This window comes from Ammospiza caudacuta, chromosome 3 (assembly GCF_027887145.1).
Source record: "Ammospiza caudacuta isolate bAmmCau1 chromosome 3, bAmmCau1.pri, whole genome shotgun sequence".
NCBI classification, from domain to species: domain Eukaryota; kingdom Metazoa; phylum Chordata; class Aves; order Passeriformes; family Passerellidae; genus Ammospiza; species Ammospiza caudacuta.
This window is the reverse complement of record NC_080595.1, coordinates 31,626,087-31,648,128: the sequence shown is the minus strand read 5'-3', so window position 1 is coordinate 31,648,128 and position 22,042 is coordinate 31,626,087. Positions and strand designations below refer to the sequence as shown.

At 48.5% G+C, this 22,042-nt stretch overlaps 1 protein-coding gene across 2 annotated transcripts; it reads left to right on the top strand.

Annotated features, from left to right (window-relative positions):
* The first annotated feature begins 624 nt into the window (after nucleotides 1-624).
* FOSL2 (FOS like 2, AP-1 transcription factor subunit) lies at nucleotides 625-17,566 on the top strand. 2 transcript variants are annotated; one of them, XM_058801836.1, is made up of 5 exons: nucleotides 625-784; nucleotides 6,611-6,865; nucleotides 7,448-7,495; nucleotides 10,395-10,502; nucleotides 11,977-17,566. In XM_058801836.1, the coding sequence occupies exons 1-5, from the start codon at nucleotides 686-688 to the stop codon at nucleotides 12,484-12,486; spliced, it is 1,020 nt and encodes a 339-aa protein (XP_058657819.1). In that variant the 5' UTR covers nucleotides 625-685; the 3' UTR covers nucleotides 12,487-17,566. The 2 variants fall into 2 exon arrangements, with proteins under 2 accessions (XP_058657819.1, XP_058657820.1); XM_058801837.1 differs by lacking the exon at nucleotides 7,448-7,495.
* The last annotated feature ends 4,476 nt before the right edge of the window (nucleotides 17,567-22,042 follow it).

Below are 22,042 nucleotides of genomic sequence, written 5' to 3'. Positions count from 1 at the left end.
ACGTGTGCGAGTGCACATGGTGCGGCGGCGGCGGCGGGCGGATAATAAGCGAGCGCGGCCGGGGCGATGCCATTGCTCTGAGTCACCGCGGGCGCGCGGAGCTCCCGCTCGCAGCGCCGCCGAGCCGCGGGGCGCAAGACCCGGCTGAGTCACCCCGCGCCGGGAAAAGGGGCGGCCGGTGTGTGGTGGTGGTGGTGGAGGAGGAGGAGGTTGGGGGGGCGGAGGAGAACTGCTCCGCCTGCAGCCCCCGGGCCCGGAGCCGCTCCGCCGGCGGGGCGAGTTTCGCCGGACAGCGCGGAGAGAGGACATCAGCGAGCGCCCGCTTACGCGCACGGCTCTGCTCCCGCCGCGCCGCCGAGTCCTGCCTTCCCGTCCCGTCCCGCAGGCGCTCGGCTGCCACTTGAGCCACTTTTATCATCATTGTTATTATTTTTATTTTTGTTATCTCTTTATTTTTATATTTTTCTTTTTTTAAATTTTTTTTTTTACCTTTCCCCCCTCCACTTTCTTCCTCGTCTCCAAAGCCGTTTTTATTATTTTTGTCTCTCTCCGCGGCGAGCGTTGGGAGGCGAAAGGCAAGAGCCGAAGAGGTCGGGAGGGAGAAGGGGGCGGGGAGACGACGAGGGAGCGGCGGGTGTCGGTGTGGGAAGGCGGGGACGCGGCTCCCCCGGCCCGACCTCGGACCATGTACCAGGACTACCCCGGGAACTTCGACACCTCCTCCAGAGGCAGCAGCGGCTCACCAGGACATCCCGAGACCTACTCGAGCGGCGCAGCCCAGCAGGTAGGGCCGGGCGCTGCCCCTCTCCCCCGGTGCCTCCGGGGGCGGCTCCGAGCGCTCCCGGGACGGGAGTTCACCGCCACGCCCGGGGAGCGGCCGGCGCTTCCTCCGCGGCGGAGGCACGGGCGCCCGGCGGAGAGGCGCCGGTGGCGGTGGCGCAGGCGGTGCCGGGGCGCGGGGCTGCCCGCAGCCGCCGCTCCGTCCCGCCGCCCTTAGCGGGGCGCTTCGCTTTCCTTCCCTCCGTGTCCGCCCGCCCCGGAGGAGCGGCGTGGCCGGGTGCCGGTGCTGAGCCCCCGCCTGTCGGCCGGGCACCCGCGCAGCGCCGGGCCGGGACCCGCTCGGCAATCAAAGGGCTCCTACGGGCGACTTCTCTGCGAGGTCGGTAACGCGAATATAGGGGCGCACCGAACTCTTCCTCCTTCCTGCTTTTGTTCTCATTGGGAGCTTCTCGCTGTCCACGTTCATCGCGCCTGCCCGGATGGTGCCCGGGGTTCGCCCGCAGCACTTTGGGCGGCTTCGCTGGGACTTTGGGAGGTGCCGCCCGAGTTATTCACGGAGCTGTCGCAGCCGCCGTGGAACACGGCGGGATGGCTGGAAGTGGGCTCTGAGTCTTTCCAGCGCCTGCGGTTGTCTGCCCGCTTCTCCCCCGTTAAACTTTGTCTCCGAGGCGCTGACAGTCTCCTTGCTTTGCCACGGGGCCCCCGCTGGCAGCCCTGGGCCGGCGGCGTGCCGCCGTGCTCAGCGCTCTGCCCGCCCGCTCCTTGGTTCCGCCGCCGCTCTCCGGCCGGCCGCGGCTCTTTCCGAGCCGGAGTTTCCAGGGGCTCGCCGGAGCACTCCCCGCGCTCCCCGGCCCCGCTCCCTACTCAAGCCCCACTACCGGGCGGCGCTTCGAGGATGGGGAATATTTTCTGTGGAAGTGGCGTGAATTCACGGACCTGAAAGCCCAGTCTTGTGGTTTGGGTTTTTTCCCTTTCATTTTCCTAAGAAAATACCTCGAAATTACTTATATGCCTAGATCGACTAAATCTACCACTTCTGGGGAAGGCATTACACAATCGGACCAGTTATACAAACCTGGGTTATTTCATAACTTGTTTACATCAGCTGGCCCAGCCTCACTCTTTTTTTGCCTTTTCAGAGTTGGGCTTCTGACCCCCCCATCCCCCTTTTTCTCACAATATTATTTCTTGTGTGGCTTGTACGAGCGAACTGGCCGTGTGAGCACAGTGTGGCCTTCGCATCAAGGAGTCATAGGATAATTAAAAGAGAAAAAAAATAAAAAAAGGAAAAAAGTCCAGTCTTAAACTCTGCCAGCCGTACCAGCCCGTGACATTCCTCACATTAAAGAAGTTTTACCAGAAATGACTCGCTGCCGCTCCCCGCCTGCTCCAAACGCATCTCGCTGGTGCCCTCTGCGGGCTGCAGGCTGGGGTTTCCAGGGATTCTAGCTCCGATAAAGCTTATTCCCTGGTTTACAGTAAACGCTAGGACAGGGTGGGGGAGCGGGAAAGGGGCCTGACAAGCTGGGAACGCCCGGCGAAACTGCAAATTCTCACTCTCCCTTTCCTGCTGTGATTGAACAGCTGCTCTGGCTTCAAGCACTTGCTGCAGGAGGTCGAGAAACTCCGTCGCCGCTTCACGTTTGAGCTGTCACAGTCCGAGCAATAACTGGGTTTTCCCCTTTTTCTGGGGCTCCACGTCTTCCCCAGGCAGCTGGTGTGCGTGCCGTCTGATCCGGGGAGCAGAGCCCCGTTTCTAGGGTTACTATCTGAAACAGGGCTTTGAGCAGGACGTTGGCTTAGCGAGAACATAAATGTTTTCTTTAAGAATCCGGGAGATTTCTCAAGGCCTTGTGCTCCGTTTTTCCCTTGATCCTTACAGATGTTGTAGATTAGGATCAAATGTTAGCGTTGCCTTTACCCTAGCAGTTGGGCTGTTCTGCTGATTCTGGTCTATGGAGATCTGCAGTTTTATCACTACAGAAAATATGCATTGCTGAAATTTTTTCTTTATTATGTTCTCTTTTTTTTCCCCCAAAAGCAAGAAAAGATGCATCAGTCACATGCTTAAATGGAAACTGTGTTTCTGAGCCAAAACTTTGATGCTTTTTAATTATTTTTTTCCCATACAGGACAGCACTGGAACATTTTTCTTTTAAGTTGCATGTCATGCTATTTTCCTAATCACTGACTTGCCATGTGGTAAACATGGACTTTAATGGGAAGAGTTTGTGTACTCTTTCAGAGTGGTCAAGTTTCCCCTGAGATTTTATAGCATTGTGTCCACTTTTTCTTCGGGGAGATGTTCAGCATAGGAGAGCCACAAGGGTCTTGTATTTATTGTAAGATCTATCACATATACCCTGTATTTGGTAACTGAGTAATGTTGAAGATGCTCTAGGATTTTTCTCAGTTGCTTTGTTGTTGGGTTTGATTTTTTTTTTCCCAGCCATTATATCCATTTCTCGACTGGTTTCTAGTGCTGGCCAGCACAGTTACAGATGGCAGTGAAGGTCCAGAGTGGACCAAAGAACACAGCAGGGTGCTCTATAGAAACCTTTTATATAAATCTTAAGGTGGAGAAAAGAAACACAAAGCCAAAGCTTGAAATGTCCCCGTGCTGTCTGTGCTGCTGAGTTGTGAGCTGCTAACGTAGTCTGCCCCTGCTTGTGGCAGGACTCGCTGGAGCCTTCCCCTGTGTGGATCTGAGAAGGCTCTCATCCAACCCCATATTTTTAAGGCAGAGCAGAGACTGACCTCAGTTCTTGGCACACTTAATAACAGGACTCTTTCTGTTTGCTGTTTAGTTGTTGGGGTTTTTTAATGATACCTTCATGTGTGTTTGCTTGGGTCAGGAGGGGAGCGGTGGGTTCGTGGCTGAGCGCGTGCTGCGTGTGTAGCCCTGCAATCTGCCTATCGCCTCATCTCTCTCTAGTGCACTGAACTCTTGCAGAGAGGAACAACTGAAAGCTGGCACAGAGCTGCTTCCAGGAGCCTCTCGTGGGTCAGGAGAGGAGAGCTGTGCATGTCCTGAGAGGAGAAGGCAACAGGGGGTCTGGAAAGTGGGGAGGTGGGTGAGGGCAGGCAGTGCTCTCAGCCTGGCAGGGGCATTGCCCCTCTCTGAGAGGAGGAGGGATGAGGAGAGCAAAGAAGGGGCTGCAGTTTGGGGGAAGTTCTGGCACTTCTGTGTGAGGAGGCTGGTGCTCAAAGGGGCCATGCAGGGGAGGGACAGGAAATTCAGGGCCTGCCACTGCCACCAGCAGCATCCCAGGGGTCAGAGCTGACGGCACTGGGCAGAATGTGGGGCCCAGCAGCATTTTGGCATGGCAGAGCTGATCTGGTGCAGTGTCCTAGCAGGGAAAGCAAGGTAGGTGGGGAAAGCCTGATCAGTCAGGAAGAATTGCTTGTAAAACCTGGTGTTGGACTGAGCACACTGTCTGAAGACTCAAGCTGCCACAGCAGTGTGTCCCTTAATTATCCAGGAAAATGTGTCCCTTAGTTATCCAGGAAAAATACTGCCTTTGGAAAGTACAGAATACAGGTTTAGGGTTTTTTATTTCTAAAATATTTTGAGTTATTAGAAGGGAAGCTGGTGACAGAGATGGGGCACGGCAGAGAGGAACTGGTCTCTTCCCCCCCAGGTCTGCAGGCAAGCATTGTGGAGTTGCAGAGGGATGTGGCTGAACTGAGCGACTCCCCTTTGCTGTCCTGGAGACCTCTGCTAGTTTTACAGAAGGGTCCTAGGTTGAATACAGGAGTGAATAGAAAGAGCACTTGCTTAGTCAATACTCGGAGCCTGATTTTTATGTCAGATTCTGGTATTTCATGTGGTTGATTTAGTGGTGGAACTGACTCTCACAACCTCTATTAGGAATTTTTAGCATGTTGTTGGGTGTTGGAGGCAAAGGTTAGCTCTGGAATGCCAGTGGTGTCTCTATGGCAAAGCACCAGAAGCTCTCTGGATGTTTCACAGTCATTGCTTTGTAGTGTCCGTGCAGGGAAGACAGGACATTTCCTCTCTGCTTTTTGGACATGAAAGGGAGGGTGGTGGCACAGATAGGCAATGGTCGTGGTAGGAGCCGCTTGCGGATCTGGAAGTAGGGCTCACATCCCTTGAGTTTGGTTCGTGGTTCAATTGGGCTCGCACTTCCTCCCTTCTGATGAGGTTTAGGTCCTCTTGTGTTCTGGTTATGGAGGCACCAACACATCCTCTTCTGTGCCATGTGGTCACAGCCTACACCATGCAGAGCAAAGGAGGGGATTTGCACTCATAAATTCTGATGCAGCGTTGACAGTTTGTGGCTTAGAGCCTCTTTAACTAATTGGAGGAGGTGACATGGACTCTGAAATGTGGGATGAACTGAGGCTGTGTTGGACTCAAGCTCCAAGTGAATCTCTGAGGTGCTGTTGGGGGTTTTGCCAAAGGTCTTGGTACCATTGTCATCCTCTCTGTGTAATTTCCCCGCCTGCTTAACTTGACTCACTCCTTCCTTGCTAGATTTTGAGCTGTTCAGAGGTGTAAGTCAGCAGTTGGCAGTATTCAGACTGGCTCTCCTGGTCTTCAGGTCTTGGCAGCTCGCTAGTGCTGGCCTGAAGTGCTGCAGCTATCAGCATGTGAAATACTATTTGCAGTAGCCTTGGTTTAACAAAGCTCTTAAGGTGCTTGACTAGGCACACCCTGCAAAGGAAATCTATGTTGGTGTCCCTTATCTGGGACGCTTACCTGAGCTGAGGTCAGGTTGATGCAAGGGCTCTCGCTCCTCTGGGAAGCCAGGTTGTTGACCCAAGAATGTGCCTTTCTCATGGAGTCATTTCAAGGCTTACAGACCAGTGGTGGTAACAGCTGTGGGTCCTACAAGCCCTGTCCCTTGCTCAGTGATTGCTGGAGCAAGGCCTGTCTGTGAGTTAATTCCAGTCTAACCATTGAAAGCCTCCTGAAGGAGCTCAGCATAGACAAAAACATTCTTTCTCTCCTGCTTCCCCCTCCGGGGACAAGTGATTGTTTTCCTTGCAATTTAGTGCCAGCATATTATCCAGATGGATTTACCTCTGTCTGAAAGAAGGTGTACATGTATTTTGGAGGCGATCATTACCTGCTGCCTTGGTTTTACTGCTGCCTTGTTTTGTCTAGACAGTGCAGAGAGCTGCAGGGAACTTGTCCGATCTGAATCCTAAGACCTACTTTATAGGCTGCTATTAAAATACATATCCTCGCACGTAACCATCTCAGGGCTGGGCTCCTCGGTGAGCACAGAGCTACTGAAGGAGAAGCAGGCTGCTGTTCTTGCCCTACCAAGCCCTACGTGGACCAAGCCCAAATTTCAGGGCAATCCTTTGGTGAAAGGAGGCTTTGTTCTGCTTGGTAATGGCATTTCAGAACTGAAGTTTCTCTTCCTTTTCTTTGGGCTTGAAGAGAAGTGTTTCTCTAGAAACTCCTTAATTCCCCTTTTGCTCCCTGCCGGAAGGAGTGGTGGGCACTGGCAGGAGGTGGCAGCAGTGGGCATGGTGGTGGGGAGGGGAGGCTGGGTTAGGGTATGCTGGGGAGCTGTGGGGGGGAAGAGGAAAGGGATTGGGAGAGGGCAGGGCTGCTCTGGAGGGGAAGTGCCTGAGCCCAGTGCCTTCCTCAGGGGTTGTGGCAGGCAGGGGCAGCTTAAGATGCTGCAGAGCTGCAGCTGCAGCTACTGGTGCTCTTGCTTCAAGTGCCGCTTTGATCCTCACCGGTGCTGCTCCTGAGGGCCTAGCTGGTTTTGGAGTAACCACTTATGTTCTGCTCTCATTGACGGTTTCTTCTGTGCTCTCTGTCCCTTTTCTCCTCTGCCTTTCCTCCTAGAAATTTCGAGTAGATATGCCAGGATCAGGCAGTGCTTTTATCCCTACGATCAACGCCATCACAACCAGCCAAGACCTGCAGTGGATGGTGCAGCCCACCGTCATCACCTCCATGTCAAGCCCTTACTCCCGCTCGCACCCCTACAGCCACCCACTGCCCCCGCTGTCCTCGGTGGCCGGACACACGGCTCTGCAGCGTCCTGGGGTCATCAAAACCATCGGGACCACCGTGGGACGGAGACGGAGAGATGAGCAGGTAACTGCAGTGCCTTGGAAACAGACGTACAGAGACTTGCCCCCGCTCCCTCACGAGATCTCCCGGCACTGCAGGGGAGCACTGAGGTCCATCGCTGGTGCTGTTCACATGCTGGGCTTTCTTAGGGTGGTGGAGGGTGTAAGCTGGAGGGTGACTTTTATTGCTGCCTCCTCATCATATGGTGAGATTTACCCAGTCTTCATCCAACACTTCGCACTGCCAGCCCGCATTGTGGCTTGGTTTCAAAAGCAGGTGAAACTCTGAAGTTGAGCCCTGGGTTTCAGTTTGAGTGTCTCTGCCGCTCCAGGCAGAAGGAAACCTCCAAGAAAGCAGAGCAGCTTTCATGTAGGTCCTTTACAAATCTGCCACCAAATTACATCAGCTAGTGTTTTCTGTCAGCTCTGTAGCTGCTAGCACAGCTCCAGTCTCCATTTGTGTGATGCCTCCAGTCCCAGCCAGCAGCATGCAGGGAGGAACAGCTTCCCTAGAGCACCTCAGCTCTAGTATGAAGAGCCTTCTGGAGGACTGGAGTCTAAATCCACCTTCCCACTACAAACCTGTAATTGCTTGATCTTTTTGCAGCAGTTTGATGGGGATCCCATAAGAGATTTTTCTGCTCCAAACCCAGAGGTATGTTTGTAACTGGCATGAGGTGGCTTGTACCACTGCTGCCCTGTGCTTAGCCTCCTAATGGGATTATCAGGCTGGGACCCTGGATCTGGTGGACTAGGTGCAGGCATCTTATCTTCTGGAAATCAGCACTGTTGTTCTCCTCTTAGTAAGAATCAGCCTTCTCCAGGGCTGTCTGGTGAACAGCTATTCACAGTGCTAGGCTGATTTCTCTTTGAGTTTAGTCAGATCTGTTTTTTTTTTTAATCTCCCCAAGTTGTTCCCAAGCAGCATTTGTGTGGGTCGCTGTGGAGCAGCGCAGTGAGACACACGGCGCACCCTTCAGACACGAGCGCGAGCTGTTGCATGAGGTCTGTTTCTAATAAGACTCACCAGCCCTACTTTTACTTCTACGTCATCTGTTTTGATTCGCATTCTGATTATTTTATGTGAAGTTGCTGTCTGGTTTAGGCCCAGGAGGTTAAAGTCAGAGTTTAGCAGTACCTCTGTGTGGGGAGCTGGTATGGCTGCAGTGAGGTCCCATTTCTGGGAGGAAGGATGGAGTAGCCGTGGTGGTTCGGTACGTGCCAGCCTTTTCCACCAGCTGGAGCTACTTCCCTGTTCCCTGCATGCAGGGCTGGTGTCCAAAGGCAAAGAAAGTCTCACAGAGCTGGAGGAATAATTAGCAACAACTAATTTGTTTGACAAATGCTGCCTCTGTGTTCACAAATTGGCCGTGAAGAGATCACCATATTCTCTGCTTTATTTGTTGTTCAGAGTTATTTGCTGAAGGATGCCTGCCAAGCAATTCCTGGCCTGTGGCTTGTTTGCAAGCCGTTCATTGTGGGTCATTCAGAGCCAAGTCCTTTTGATTAGACACGTGCTAAGGCAGTACCCGGGCTCTTTGCTGTGGCCCTTTGGCTCAGGTTTCCAGGGCTGGTGCTTTGAACACCACATCGGAGTGCCTTTTTGGAAAACCCTGTGTAACACTTTATGAAAGGAGCCTGTTTTGATGAATGTTCCTGACAGCGAATGCACGTATTGGGCTTGGACAAGCTACGAATAACGCATACAGCAGGGGCACAAAGAGTGCCAAATCCAACCACTTTCAAACAAATCCAGCAACCACTGATGGAATATTCCTTTTTAGACCTGGTAAAATGTTAAGAACATCCAGATTAGGGGCTACTGCCCTGCCTGTGCAATTTTTGCAAAGCAGTCTTTGAAACAGATAATTTTTCAATTACTGAAGGTCTTTGTAGCAGAAAATTTACTCCAAACATATTTCAATGAGATCTGTGCTTCCAAAGCATGAAAAGGCTCTTGAAAATTCTACACAGGGGCCCCAAGTCAGCATAGCTTCTGTGTGCATGCTCAGTGCTTTTCCATACTGTAGATATTTGTGTGGTGGGCAGAGCTGTAGCAGGGACAGCAGTGCCTGCAGGGGCTCCTTCCTGGGGGAAGTATTCTGCCCAGCTGAATGGAGCTACCACCAGCCTTAGGATGGACATTGTGAGCTGCTGATGGAAAAAGCTTTTGCGCCTAAATTCTGTGTTCTGCAGTTCTAGAATTGCTTGTGTTGCTCAGTGAGCATCCAGGGGCTCATGTTACATGCAGGTGAAATCACAGGCACAGATCAGATACTGAAAAAAAGGAGATATGAACGAGCTGAATACCCAGAGGCTGAAGTTAACTTACTGAAACTGCAAACATCAAAATTAGGGAGATAGAGCAAGCCAAAACAAACTAGGCTGAGGTTGGAGTAAAACTAACACTAAAAAGAAAAGATAGTAAAATTGTGAATGTCTCATTTGTGATATTGACAATCCGTGAAGATATTAAAATTGAAGTTCCTCTGAAGAGGAGGAGCTAGGTAATGTTTCTTACCATTCTCTGCTGGCACTCTGTGAGATGTGACATGTGCTTTGCCAGGTGTCAAGGTTTTGCTTTCATTTACAGTCACCAGGCCAGAGTCCCTGCAGCACACATGGGCTGGGTGAGGCTGAAGTGTAGGGCACAAGGTTGGAGTCAAGGGCTTGGCACGTGCCCTGGATCCCCGTGGCTCCCGCTGGATCCGCGTGCTGCTCTGTCTGCATGGATCCTGCACATTGGGTGCAACATCCACTCGCTCTGTGCCCTGCTGAACTGGCTCCTTGGCTATGGCCATGGCCTAAACCTATCTGCTGCTGCTGGGGTTTGTAAAGCCTTGTCTCAAACCCCCAGAACCAGGCATAGCTTTGACCAGGTCTTGTGAGCTCCCCTTCACTTCCTCTGGTTTCGCAAGAGTGTAGCTGGATGAGTTTCTATGGAATTGCTCCTGATTTACATCAGTGAGGATGTCAGCTGGCCTCAGGAAGCCCTTGATATCACTGGAGCCTTGCCTGCTGATGCAAGAAGCAGTGTGTTATCTCGCTGAGTGCTCAAAAATCTGAGGTCAGATTTTTGGGTGGTATAAATCATTGTTGCTTCACGGACTTCATGGGAGCTCTGCTGATTTCCCTGTCTCCCCCTATACACCATCCCGACCTTCAAGAGATCAACTATTTTTGTGTGGGAAGGAGCAGATATTTTCTTTCAAGAAAGAGGCACTTACAACATCGTGCTCTGGTTTTGCTTAACGTACCACCCAAGTTGTGAAACAATCAGAGCATCTTTTATCTGTTTGGCCTTGGTGCAGATTCACTGTCCTCTTACACAATCTTCTCCCTGTGCCCTGCTCCTTCTCCTCTCCCTTCTGCTAAGACCTGGTGCAGGCAGAGATACTGTGTGCTTTCATCTTCTGCTGACATCAGTGACAAGGGGGAGTGCTCAGCATCCTGCTGGATCAGGCTTTTTTCCTTTGCATTGTGGTTAAATACTCACAAACTTAAAGGAATGCCTTGCTCAGATCTGATTGGATTTTCTTGGCACTTGCCCACAGCTGTCGCCTGAGGAAGAAGAGAAGCGAAGGATCCGGAGAGAGAGGAACAAGCTGGCAGCTGCAAAGTGTCGTAACAGGCGTCGAGAGCTAACAGAGAAACTCCAGGCGGTACGTGCCCTGCGTGCATTTCTTCTTCCTTGTCACACACCCTTCCAACCAGCTCCAAGGGCATTGCTCTTCCTCCACCAGCACGTTGGAGGAAGATGCTGCAAACACACTCTGCCTTCTTCATCCGAAGCTACCCAAGGGTACTGCTCCTACATCAACAGCTGCTGATGAGGGGGACTTGGTCCTGGAGCTTAGGACCCTAAAATTCTTTTGCTCAGTGCCCAAAATGTCCTAGGAGCTCTGTTCCCTTCTTGCCTCTCAACTAGCACAAGTCTCCCTGACTCTGGTCATCTTTCATAAGACACTGTGTTCCTAAAGGCAGGTTTTAAGGACAAGAACACTGAAGAGGAAGGATCACCTGAAAGCTGTAGACAAGGGAGATGTTATGTGTACCTGTCAGAGCTATACCCTTTAGGCTTACTCCTCCTTTGGAGGTGGGGTAGTAACTGACTTCCTTCAAAAAGGAAGCAGCACAGAGATGTGTGCCCTGATGCTGTACAAGTAATAATTAGTAAAGCTGGAGAAGGTAGAGCTGAGCATAAGAACCAAGGGGTAAGGCACTGGTTGAAGAGAAGACAAGATTGGGTTGTGTGAAATAAGCTGAAGGAAAGGCTCCAGTGCTCCTGGTCAAGAACCAGCCTGGCTTTATCCAATGATCTTGTTAACAAGCACAGCAGCAGTGAAAGCACACCTGTGAAATGTGCTGCTGCCTCAAACTAGGAGGTGTTCTCAGTGGAGGGGAGGCAAGACGGCCTATAGAGATGTTGTGACTAAGGTGATACAAGTGAGAGGAGTGTGCAAAATGGTTAGTCATGTCCTGAAGGGCTGAGTGTGAGTTTTGTGAAGTTATGAGCTCCTCACGTGGGAAGGTCCTAACTGCTCCCAGTCTGACTGTGATCCATCTGCGTGATGTGACCACAGGAAAGATAAATGTATTAATAGTGGATGCATCAGGGGGTGATCCAGTGTTGGTCCTTTGGGCAGGAGTTAGACAAGTGTCAGACCTAAACTGGAATATGCAATACAGAAATAAAATGGAAACAGTTTAAAGACTGCTATATACTACCACTGTCAAAGTGAAAAGAATTTTACTAGTCTAACATGAAAAAACAATGGAAGGAGATCTGGGTCCTCTGCTAAAGTGTCTGTCAGGCAGACAGCAAGGGAGAAGACTGAAGTCACAGGCCAAGACAGAGTAACAAAAACTAGCCATCAGAAAATTAAGGCAAGTTCACGAGATTCTTTATAACATTTATAATACCTTAGATTGGTGATGTTTGGGAATAGCCTACAAATAGGCACGTGAAACACAAGATGCTTGTCTGGCAGTGACCTGGTGTCTGCTTGGCTCATGAAGAGTCTGGGGTGTATCTGCCCGTGCCAGATGGGATCTGGACTTGGTGGCCCTGTTCCAGGTGAGGAGTAGTTTCAGAGCCTTTGCTATTTTATTTATTTATTCCCCTTTTGTCTGCAGGAAACTGAAGTACTGGAGGAGGAGAAGTCGGTGCTGCAAAAGGAGATCGCTGAGCTCCAGAAGGAGAAGGAGAAGCTGGAGTTTATGCTGGTGGCTCACAGCCCTGTGTGCAAAATCAGCCCCGAGGAACGTCGCAGCCCACCATCCAGCAGCCTCCAGAGCATTCGGACTGGAGCAAGTGGAGCCGTGGTGGTGAAGCAGGAGCCTGTGGAGGAAGAGATCCCATCTTCCTCTTTGGTCCTTGACAAAGCCCAGAGGTCTGTCATTAAGCCCATCAGCATTGCTGGAGGTTTTTATGGGGAGGAGGCACTCAACACTCCCATTGTGGTGACCTCAACACCAGCCATCACTCCTGGCTCTTCCAACTTGGTGTTCACCTACCCCAACGTGTTGGATCAGGAGTCTCCTCTCTCCCCTTCTGAGTCCTGCTCCAAAGCTCACCGGAGGAGCAGCAGCAGTGGGGACCAGTCCTCAGATTCCTTGAACTCTCCCACCTTGCTGGCGTTGTAATCCCCCTGCGGCCCCCCATTTTGCCAGTGTGTTACATCCCCCACAGCACCATGGGGGGAGCCCCCTCCGTGGGATTAGAGACAGGCACAGGATTGTTCAAGCACAAGGGCAGCAAGAACAAGGATGGGGAAGTGCTACAGCTCCAGGAAGGAGAGTGAGGACCAACGCCAGCTCCCTGGAGGCAGGAAACGGCAAGGGTGGGACTGACGCCAGGGCTGTTTGGAGAGGGTGATGTCCGCTCTGTAGGGACTGCCTTGGAAAGCTCTTTGTGGCCGTAGTGGACCTGGGGAGCGCTCCTGGTCAGGACTGAAGGCGAGCTGCAGACAGTTGCTAGTCGTCCCTTTCCTTTGTGGATTGACTGGAGCGGTTGTGCTCTGTGCTTAAATCATTCTGGGTAGTTGATCTTACAACTTCTCTCTAGCGTGCTCGCTCGCTCTCTTTCTCTTTGCATATAATTTCCAATGTTGTCGATCCCATTACATTTCACTCAGTTGCTCTGAACTCTGAAGTCTAATTAGGATCTTTGCTCTTGGGAATAGCTGTGGGAAACACGTAGGGTTGCCCAGACAGGAAGATGACAGCTGGAAGGACCAGGAGATAAGGGGGACCAAGAGGAGCCCAAGAGCTCAGCAGCAAGGGCAGACCTTGTAGTCTCTAGCCCGAGGCACAGAGACAGAAGAAGTCTCATGGTGAAACCTTTCTTTTTAAAAATGTGGATATATTTATCCCCTTGGGCTCCTCCAAAAACCAAGTTAGCATCTCAGGGCCAAAGTAACGTCAGAAAAGCTGCTGGGCTGGCACTTACCAGTCACTGGCAGGGTTTTACCCTAGTTTGCTGGATATCAAGTCTGCTGCTTGTTTACTTTTCCTGGGCTGCCTGCTGTCTAGGGAGTATTACATCTTCCTTCCCATCAGGGCTCCTGACTCAGAGGCTGATCTCTTCCTGTTAGTAAATCTTCCCCTCCCCTTGGCCATATTTGCAGAACATGGTACAAAAAAAATAGGTGGCACCACATGCCTATAAATCTAGGATGGAGACAGGCAGCAGCTGAGACAGTGAAATTAGCTGGCTGTACCCTTGCTGATTTTTTCATTGTTGGGAAACAAAGCAGCACATACCTACCAGCACAGCACAGGCCACAAGGCCCCAGCTCCTGACCAGGCAGGAATGGCATGGATAAAGTGTTGACCTGTTTGAACTAAAACAGAGCTTCTGACAAGCTCTGGCAAATGACAAATTGACAGCTGAGGAAAATCGATTAGCATTATTTGCACCTTGGTCTTTGGCCTCTGGTTTTTCTTTATATTTTCTTTGCAGATTGATCTTTTGTTGTGGTTGATTGGCCTGAAGACAAAGAATCAAACCAAAGGGCTCTTTCCCTAGTCTTGGGTCCTTCTCTAGCCTGTGGGCTTGACTGCTACTACTAAGTGCTCAGAGAGAGCACAAGCTCTCCAGTGCTCATGTTCACTACTGAAAATGTGTGTAATCTATTTCCACTTGGATCCAAGCTCAATTCCTATTGATATCAAAGTACTGGCAAACCATGACCCTGTGCACACTAGGACTGCCCAGCTTGCCAGCTAAACCACTTAGGAGATAGCTCTTTGGTCCTGCCTATTGAAGCTGTGGTGGCAGTTATTTATTTTTATTTAGTTTGTCTTTTATACACACACACACACACACACACACATATATATATATAGATAGATATATTTTTTTTTAATCAGCTGAAACTGTGGCGTTTCTTGTTCAGGCTGGACCTGGAGAAATGCAGCACACAATTATACAATTATAGGGCTAGTCATACGAGATGCAAAACTGCTGCAGTCCCCAGCAACTCCACTGGGAATTAATAGGTTTCAGTCTTGTGGAACTGGGACTTTACTCAGCAGGGCTAACTTCCCTCAAACTCTGGCCACTGCCCATTCCTTGAATCCATTCAATGGGACACTATTCTGGCTCTAAAGGTGGACTTTGGCTTTTTTATTATAACTATTATTTTTAACCCCAGTATTTACCAAACCTGCCAGAAATATGTGAGGGATCCTTTTTGCTTCATAAAGCTGATTGGATTCAGGCTTTTTCTATATTGCTTAAACACATCCAATTTGATATTGGTGCTAGCGGTTTCAAATGGAACTCACACAGTAAGTAAAATTAGTAAAGGAGTTGATTGTCCTTACGTGTACATCAAAATTTCCTTTCTAATAAAGTAGATCTTAAGTTTCCCATAGTTAGCACAAAGGATCCACTTTTCCTAGGGTTTTACAAAGATGATACCACTTCGGTGAAACTCCAGCTTCTGTTTCCATTTTGCCAAATGCTTGTTTGGGCCACTCTGGACTGAGAATCTAAAACTGTTAATAAAACATCTCTGTGTGTCATTTCCACACATTTTTGAGGAGAACAACTCTGACAAGTGGTGGGTGAGTTTTAAAATGATGCAGCTACTTTTGAGGCTAGCTGACCGGGACTGCTGTCTCCTGTGAGATCAGGAACATCCACCTCTTGTAGGGGTTTCAAGAAGTCAGCTGTCTCCTCAGATCTAACTGGTGGAACAACAAAAACCTACCTTTGCTTCTGGTCACTGAATCATTGCCAAAAGGAGCTGCAGCTGGTCCTTGTCCACTGCCCTCCTGCCTGGTTATTGACCTGCTCAGAGACAGAACAAGATGCTTCCCTTTCCTGACCTGTGATACTGATGGGAGCCATGTGAAACTCCTCAAAAAAGAGGATTATTTTCCACTGTTTGGAAAAAGCCCCAGATAACTTGTGCCTGTCTGTTTTCCCCCTCAAGTCTCTCAAAGAATGTCTCTGTTGGGATTGCTGATCTCCAGCCTTTTGTGTTTTGTGGATCAGCCTTAACTTTTGTTTAGTTTCTGGCAGGCAGGTACAACTTCATTCCCATTTTGGTCTGGCCCCTGCATTGTTCTTTTAATGTTTTCTGGTGTGCTCTTTGGGAACTGATTGTCCTTCCCATGCCCAAATGTTATTTTCCATGAGTACCTTCCCTGCTGATTCCTAAATGTAGTGTCTCCATGTTCTGCATGTAGTGTGGATATGGGAGCTGTTGTACCTAGTGCTGACAGAGTTGAAGTCAATGGAAAAAGGCCCAGGGAATTTCAGCTGGTATTGGGTCAGCCTCCTGGTGACTGGCCCAACAAAGCCTCTCCTAACATCCTAAATTAATCAATGCCAAACTGGGAGGAGTAGTAACAGCTGCATTGAAGGAAACATTCAGCTTCTAGGTAATGTTTGCCGTTCCAGTTTTGCCCTCATTCCTCCTTCTCTTTTCCCAATTGTGGCATTGCCTTTATATATTCCTTTCCTGTTGATGTGGAGACTGAGTAAGTCTCAATCCACTTGTGGTGTGATGGGATTTGGGACCAACATGCTGGGGACAGTAGCTCTCTGTTTTGTTTTTATAATTATTATTTAAATGATCTATTTAGTTCATCTGAACCTTTAATTTTGCTGCTTACTGTATGTAGGATCCACCTGGCCTTCATCCTAAATGAAAAGAAAAGAACAAAATGAAAACTAACCTAAGACACCTCCCTTCTCCCTGGTCTCTTATTATTTATTGGCAGGCAGCCATCTTGTGCCTGCTCCAGCAGATCTGCCAGCCATTAATTTAACATCCACCCAAATCACATTCCTGGTGTTTGGTTGTTGCTTATTTTTTTCCCCTTTTGGTTGTTGCTTTTTTCATTTTAAAACAGACTTCTGAAATGTAAGAAATCTTACTGTCATGACACAAGATAATTTTCATTAGGAAGGCCAAGTCAAACATTTTAAGAGGTGGGGGGAACAATATTCATTTATTTCTTATTTATTTATCATGTTTACATCTTTTGTTTTTCTGTTCAAGACTTGGATATAATAAAGAAAGCATTAAAAATACTACAATCTTCTTTTTTTTTTAAGGCTAATAATTTTTTTTTTGATTCCTTAAATAAAATAATCTGAGTTTTGTTGTTGTCTGTATAAAATGTAAAAAGAGATATGTTTTTAAAGATGCATTATCATTCCTCTGTGAACAGTAGGTGGAGTTCAGGACAAATCTCAGAGTACAAGATAATAATAAAACCCAATCCTGTTTTACTTAATTGTTCCCCTCCTATCCTGTATGATTAAAGGGTTATTCCACTTTCTTGTTTGTGGTTACTTGATGTTAAAACCATATTAAAATGTGTAGGAAATAGGTATCCAATTGTTTTTGCTCAGTGAGAGGATAAACTGTTGTATATATCTTGATATCCTGTGTAGTTCAAAGTAACATCAGTAAGGGATAGTGCATCTTTATTAGAGAGATAAGTTACTAGTGTCACTAAAGTCTGCTTTAAGATCCTCAGATACAGAAAGGGCCTGGTTCTGATTCCACTCACGTGGGACAAACTGAAAGCATCAGCAGCTTTTTGCTGCTGTGAGGCAGGTGTCAGTAGTGAAATGAAGTCTCAGTGACTAACAGGTGACCATGAGGATTGTTGAAGGTTTGGGGGGCGCCATTATCTTTTTTTCCTCAGAAGTTTTAGATCATGGGTTTTCTTTTTTACTGTCTGTCTGCAGTGAAAGAGTTTCTGCCACAGAGGTTCTTAAAGATGACTGCTGAAGTGGGACCTTTCTTTGCTCGTAGTGGTCTTGATGTTGTTCTTGCAGTCCTGGGGAATTTCAGCCCTGAGGCATTCTCTCTGGTGTTGTCTCTTTTCTGTTCTTGTTATTTTACTGAATTACAGGCCTACAGTATTTGCACTAAAACAAAAAGCTTGTTTAGAGAAAGCTTGCTGCTACAAAAGAAAGAACGTATTAAAATGGTTTTGCTTTTACAATTTTAACTGAGTAGCATTTTGTAGAATAAAATCAATCTAGACTGAAAAGAAAAAATGACTTTTCTTTTTTCCTCTGCACCTTCTCCCCCCACATTCCTGTCTTTTCATCCAATTCCTCAGTGGTATGATGTTCCCCCCCTTCTCTTTTGGTGCTCAGTTGTAATGATTGGCTGTATTGTTGACTATGCTGCTGAGAGTTATGACACTTGTAAATCTTGTTTTAATGACATTGTGGACACTTTTGTATAGCAAGAACTAACTGGAGTTCTCTCTGTTAATTGAAGTCATTAAAAAGCTCCCTTTGCAATGAACAATGACAAGCTCGCATGTTCGTTCACTGTGAACAAATGGGTCCAGCATTGCCAGGTGCCTGGCTGCAGCACAGTTCAAGGCTTCTTTCACAAGAGCAGCTGCAATCCCCACAGCTGCTACCTGTAACAATGGTAGATGGGGCAGAGGCTAGCAGAGCAGCCCACCTGGGCTAAAAGGCAAATAAAGCACTAATCCTTTCATCTTAGCTTCAAAAAGGAAAGGGATAGAGGTAAAAAATGTGTGCTGACTTTTTGTTGTTTGTTTTAAATCCTCAACCAGAAGGAGTCAAAGCTTCTGCTCTGAAAACTTGGGGTGGGGAGCAGCATGGTTGCTTCATTGGCAGCAAGGAGGAGGTTAAGATGGAATTCCCTTACATGCCTGGGGAAAACTTCAGCCTCTGGAGTGGAAGGAACTGAAATACATCAGGTTAGGAGTGGAGGATGTCATATTCAAGTTCAAAATGAAACATCAGTGGGGAGGAGTTGGGTGAATCATGGCCTGCCAAGCTGGCACCAGACCAAGCTTCTCCTTACTCATGGACTTCCTTTAGGAGTAATGTCTGCTCTGGTTTCCTGTTGGTCCCTGTCCCTTGGTTTTTCACTCTCTTTTTCACTTTTTTTTCTTTTTTTAACCCCTGTGTTCTCACAGGGGAGAGATGTGGGGAAGGAGATGAGAGATGTTGGATTAAGCTATGAAGTGTATGGAAACTGTTTGTGAAGTTATAGGGAATGCTGGAGGTATCAGTCACCAGAAGAGGGAATACATGCACATGCCTGTGTGAAATGAGCTCAGCTCTCAGGAATCCATACTGTAGGAAAGTTGACACGAAATCAGCGTAGGAGGGTTTGAGCTTTAGAGCAGGACCCAGCCTTAGGGTTCTCTGCAGGGTCAAGGATGACACAGGGGTAAGGGAGAGTCTATGGGAAGATTTTCTAAACGCACTTGTCTTGGTATGGCTAAAGGAAAGGGGGGGCATGGCAACTACAAGCAAATACGCCAAAGGAGCATCATCTCTTAATGTCTGTCTGCATTGGGCCTCGGGCACGGGGAAGTCCCCATTTGATCTCCTACTGCACACAAGCCTTCTCCAACGGGAGTGCTTCCAGGATCTCCTGCCTCTCCAAGGGCTTTCCCATTACGCTGCTGCACAGAGGCATCCAGCCTCGACTCTGTCAGACCAGCTCCTTTGGCAGCGTTTAACCTCCTCTGCCCCCTCCCAAAAAGACACTAACAGGAGGATGTGCTCTTGCTCCCTAAGCTCCTGTTTGCTGACAGTGCCCTTCAGAAAGGCCTAATGCTGCTTGACTGCAAATCTTCAGCCTGATTTTCTCCCAGCAGTGGCTGGCTGTGACTCCTTTGATCATCATTTGTTGTGGTGTCCACAGCAGTTACTCTAACTTGTTTTTTGAAGGATGAAATTGCACAGCACAGCAAACTCTTTTCCACCAGTCTTCTAGCTGTGGGAGGCCAAACTCTACCACCTTGACATGGAAATTATGTTTTTCCCAACATCCTCATCTTGGTTTAGATCACTTTACATAGGGAATTTTCCCTCCTTCTGAAACAGGCTCATCCTCCCTCTGCCCTGCAATGCCCTAATCCTGTGATGAGAGGGAGTGATCTGTATCTCACCACAGGGTAGGCAGAGTTGTACTGGAAGAGAGATCACCCATTTCTTTTGCACGAAAGGTTGTGAGGGACATCTGCATGAAAAACTCTCCCATCAGGATCAGCATACATCCCAATGATGTTTTCAGTGCATACAAGAATGAAAAGAGGCTCCCTGTTCTCTTTTGCCTTTCCCCTTCCCAGAATGTGAGACTCATCTCTGGAGTTCTCCTTTTGGTCATATTTCTTTTTGACCAAAGCACTGGCTCCTCTCTCCAAGCAGCATGTGTGGGTAGCTTGGTCTTCTCACATGGAGTGGAGACCCCACCTAGAACAGAGCTTTAGTGCCAAGAGAAAGCTGAGAGGAGTTGCCTGAATATATCATGCCAGAGGATCTCAAGTTGTCAGATGAAGGCTTTTGGTGATTTTTTTTCTTTTTTTCAATTTTACAGTTTTATCTAGAACCTGGAGGAGCAGCTACAGGAACACTGCAGAAATTCTGCAGCCAATGGAAAGAATAAGCACATGTTAAATCTGAAGAAAGCCTAATGGCAAGCAGAGCTGGAGTGGGAGTGTAGGGGAAAGGAGGGCATCCAGAGTACTGGTTTGAAGTGATGTTTCCACTGCCATGTGGGAAGGATGTGACAGAGAAAAACATGACATGGTTATTGCATCAGATACCCCAAAGTGGAAAAAATGATGCATTAAAAAAAAAAAAAAAAAAAAAAAAAAACCAAAGCACTTCACTATATGGTCTTATTCTACTGATGGCTCCATGTCCTGAAATTTCATCCAAGTGTTTTCTGCTCAGTCTCACATGGCACTAGTGAGGCCCCCATTCAGCAGTGCCTGGCCAGTGTCAGGACAATGAACAGTGCAGATGGATTATCAGATGGGTGGAAGCTGCTGGCATCCTCTCACAGGGCTGAGGTTTAAATAAAAGTGTTTGTTCCAGTGTTTCCATGTGTGTCCAGTGTAGTGAGATCCAGTACACCTCAGGAAGATATTCCTTGGTGAAGACAGGACAAGGCTGGGAGGAGAGGCCAAGACAGCTGAGAATATTTGGCCATGAGAAAATAAGGCTAAGGGAGGATCTTACCAAAGTGTGTCAATACCTGATGGGGGTAGGGAGCAAAGGAGATGCAATCATACTCTTCCCAGTAGTACCAAGTGAAAAGATGAGAGGCAATGGTCACAATTTTAACAGAGGACACAAAAGTAACTTTTTCACTGTGAAAGTGGTCAAACACTGGCATAGGTTGACCAGGGAAGTTTGTGGAGTCTCCATCCTTGGAGACATTCAAAACTAGACTGGAGATGGCTCTCAGCAATCTGCTCTAATTGACCCTGCCTGAGTAAAAGGGTGGGCTGGACACTCTCTTGTGATGCCTTCCAACCTCAACCACTCTGTGTTTCTGCTTTTCATTCCACATAGTCCTGAAGGAGCATATTGTGAGCATATTTCTTTCCCCCTTGCAGTGCTATCTCATCTGAACCCCAGAATTCCTCTGTACTAAATATCAGCCTTTTGATGCTGGCTGTGCAAGGTCAAACAGATAAAGACTAAGCTGGGAGGAGACTATCATGGCAGACAAGAATGTAAACTGTTCAGCTTGTTGCAGTGTGAGTGTCAGATTTCCTTTTTAATTTTGCATGCTCCATTCCACAGACTAGTGTGGGGGAAGAGAGGGAGACAGGCCTTACATGGCTGTGATCTAGATCCTGCATCCCACAAATGGCTCTCTGTAAGTCTGCAGGCAGTGCCAGGAACTGTTGCCTATCTGCCTTTTGCAGGCTCTCCTACTGCTTTTCACCTCTCAGACAAAAGCAGTTTTTCAAGTTCTCTGGAAAGGTAAATAAGAATGTACAGGTGATGATCCAAGGTGAGCTCGTTGGTCAGGCACAATCCATTTACTAAGCAAGGAGTTCCCTCTGGCCCCCCATCCCCTTTCTGTAGTCCTGGTTGGGCTCCCAGACCCAGGGAAATTCATCAGTGGCTCCTAATGATGACACACTCCTGCTGATGATCACTGATGTGAGCCACCACAGCAGGAGATGCTGAGTTTGGGCAAAGGGAGGAAATAGGTCAGTTCCTTTCCTTTGGGTAGCTCAAGCTATTCAAGCACTGGGTGCTCTAATTTACTAATTCCTGTTTGAGTTGCTTATATCATATTACAACTCTGAAATGTACTTAGTTTTGAAACCTTTGTTTCATGTTAATGAGGGCAGAGCAACAGACACCATCCTGTGGGCTTTAAAGGCCCACATGCCAGAGGCCCATGAATAATCTAGGGGAAAGGTGAGCTCATGAGCCCTTCAGGTCTAAGATTGCCCTATGGTCTAGCAAGGCACAGCCCTGCTGTGACCCCTCAAGGCCAGAGCTTTGGGCAGCCCATCAGGAGCAGCAGTGAGCAGCACCACAGCCCGTGCCTCAGGAATTGGTTGCCACTGCCTTTGTTCTAGGCTGATGCTGACTTGAAAGGCTGCAACCCTTCACTCCTCCTTGGCTGCTGCAGGTCACAGGGGTGATGGGAGATCTTGGCTGCCTTTTGTAGCCTCTGACTGAACACCGAGTTTGTGAGCCACAAGGACTGAGATTAAATCTCTGCTCTGAGCAGTGTTCTGAGGCCATACTGGTATCTAATTACATTCTCTGCTCCTGGCAGCTGAGGAAATGAAGATCTGCCTGTGACACTGCCTGTGGTAAAAGGGAGGGAATAGGAAAGTACAGTGATGCCTTCAAAACATCAGCTTCAGGTGCTTCCCTTGACCTCGGGTGTCCTCTTCTGTCAGCACCTGCAGCTGG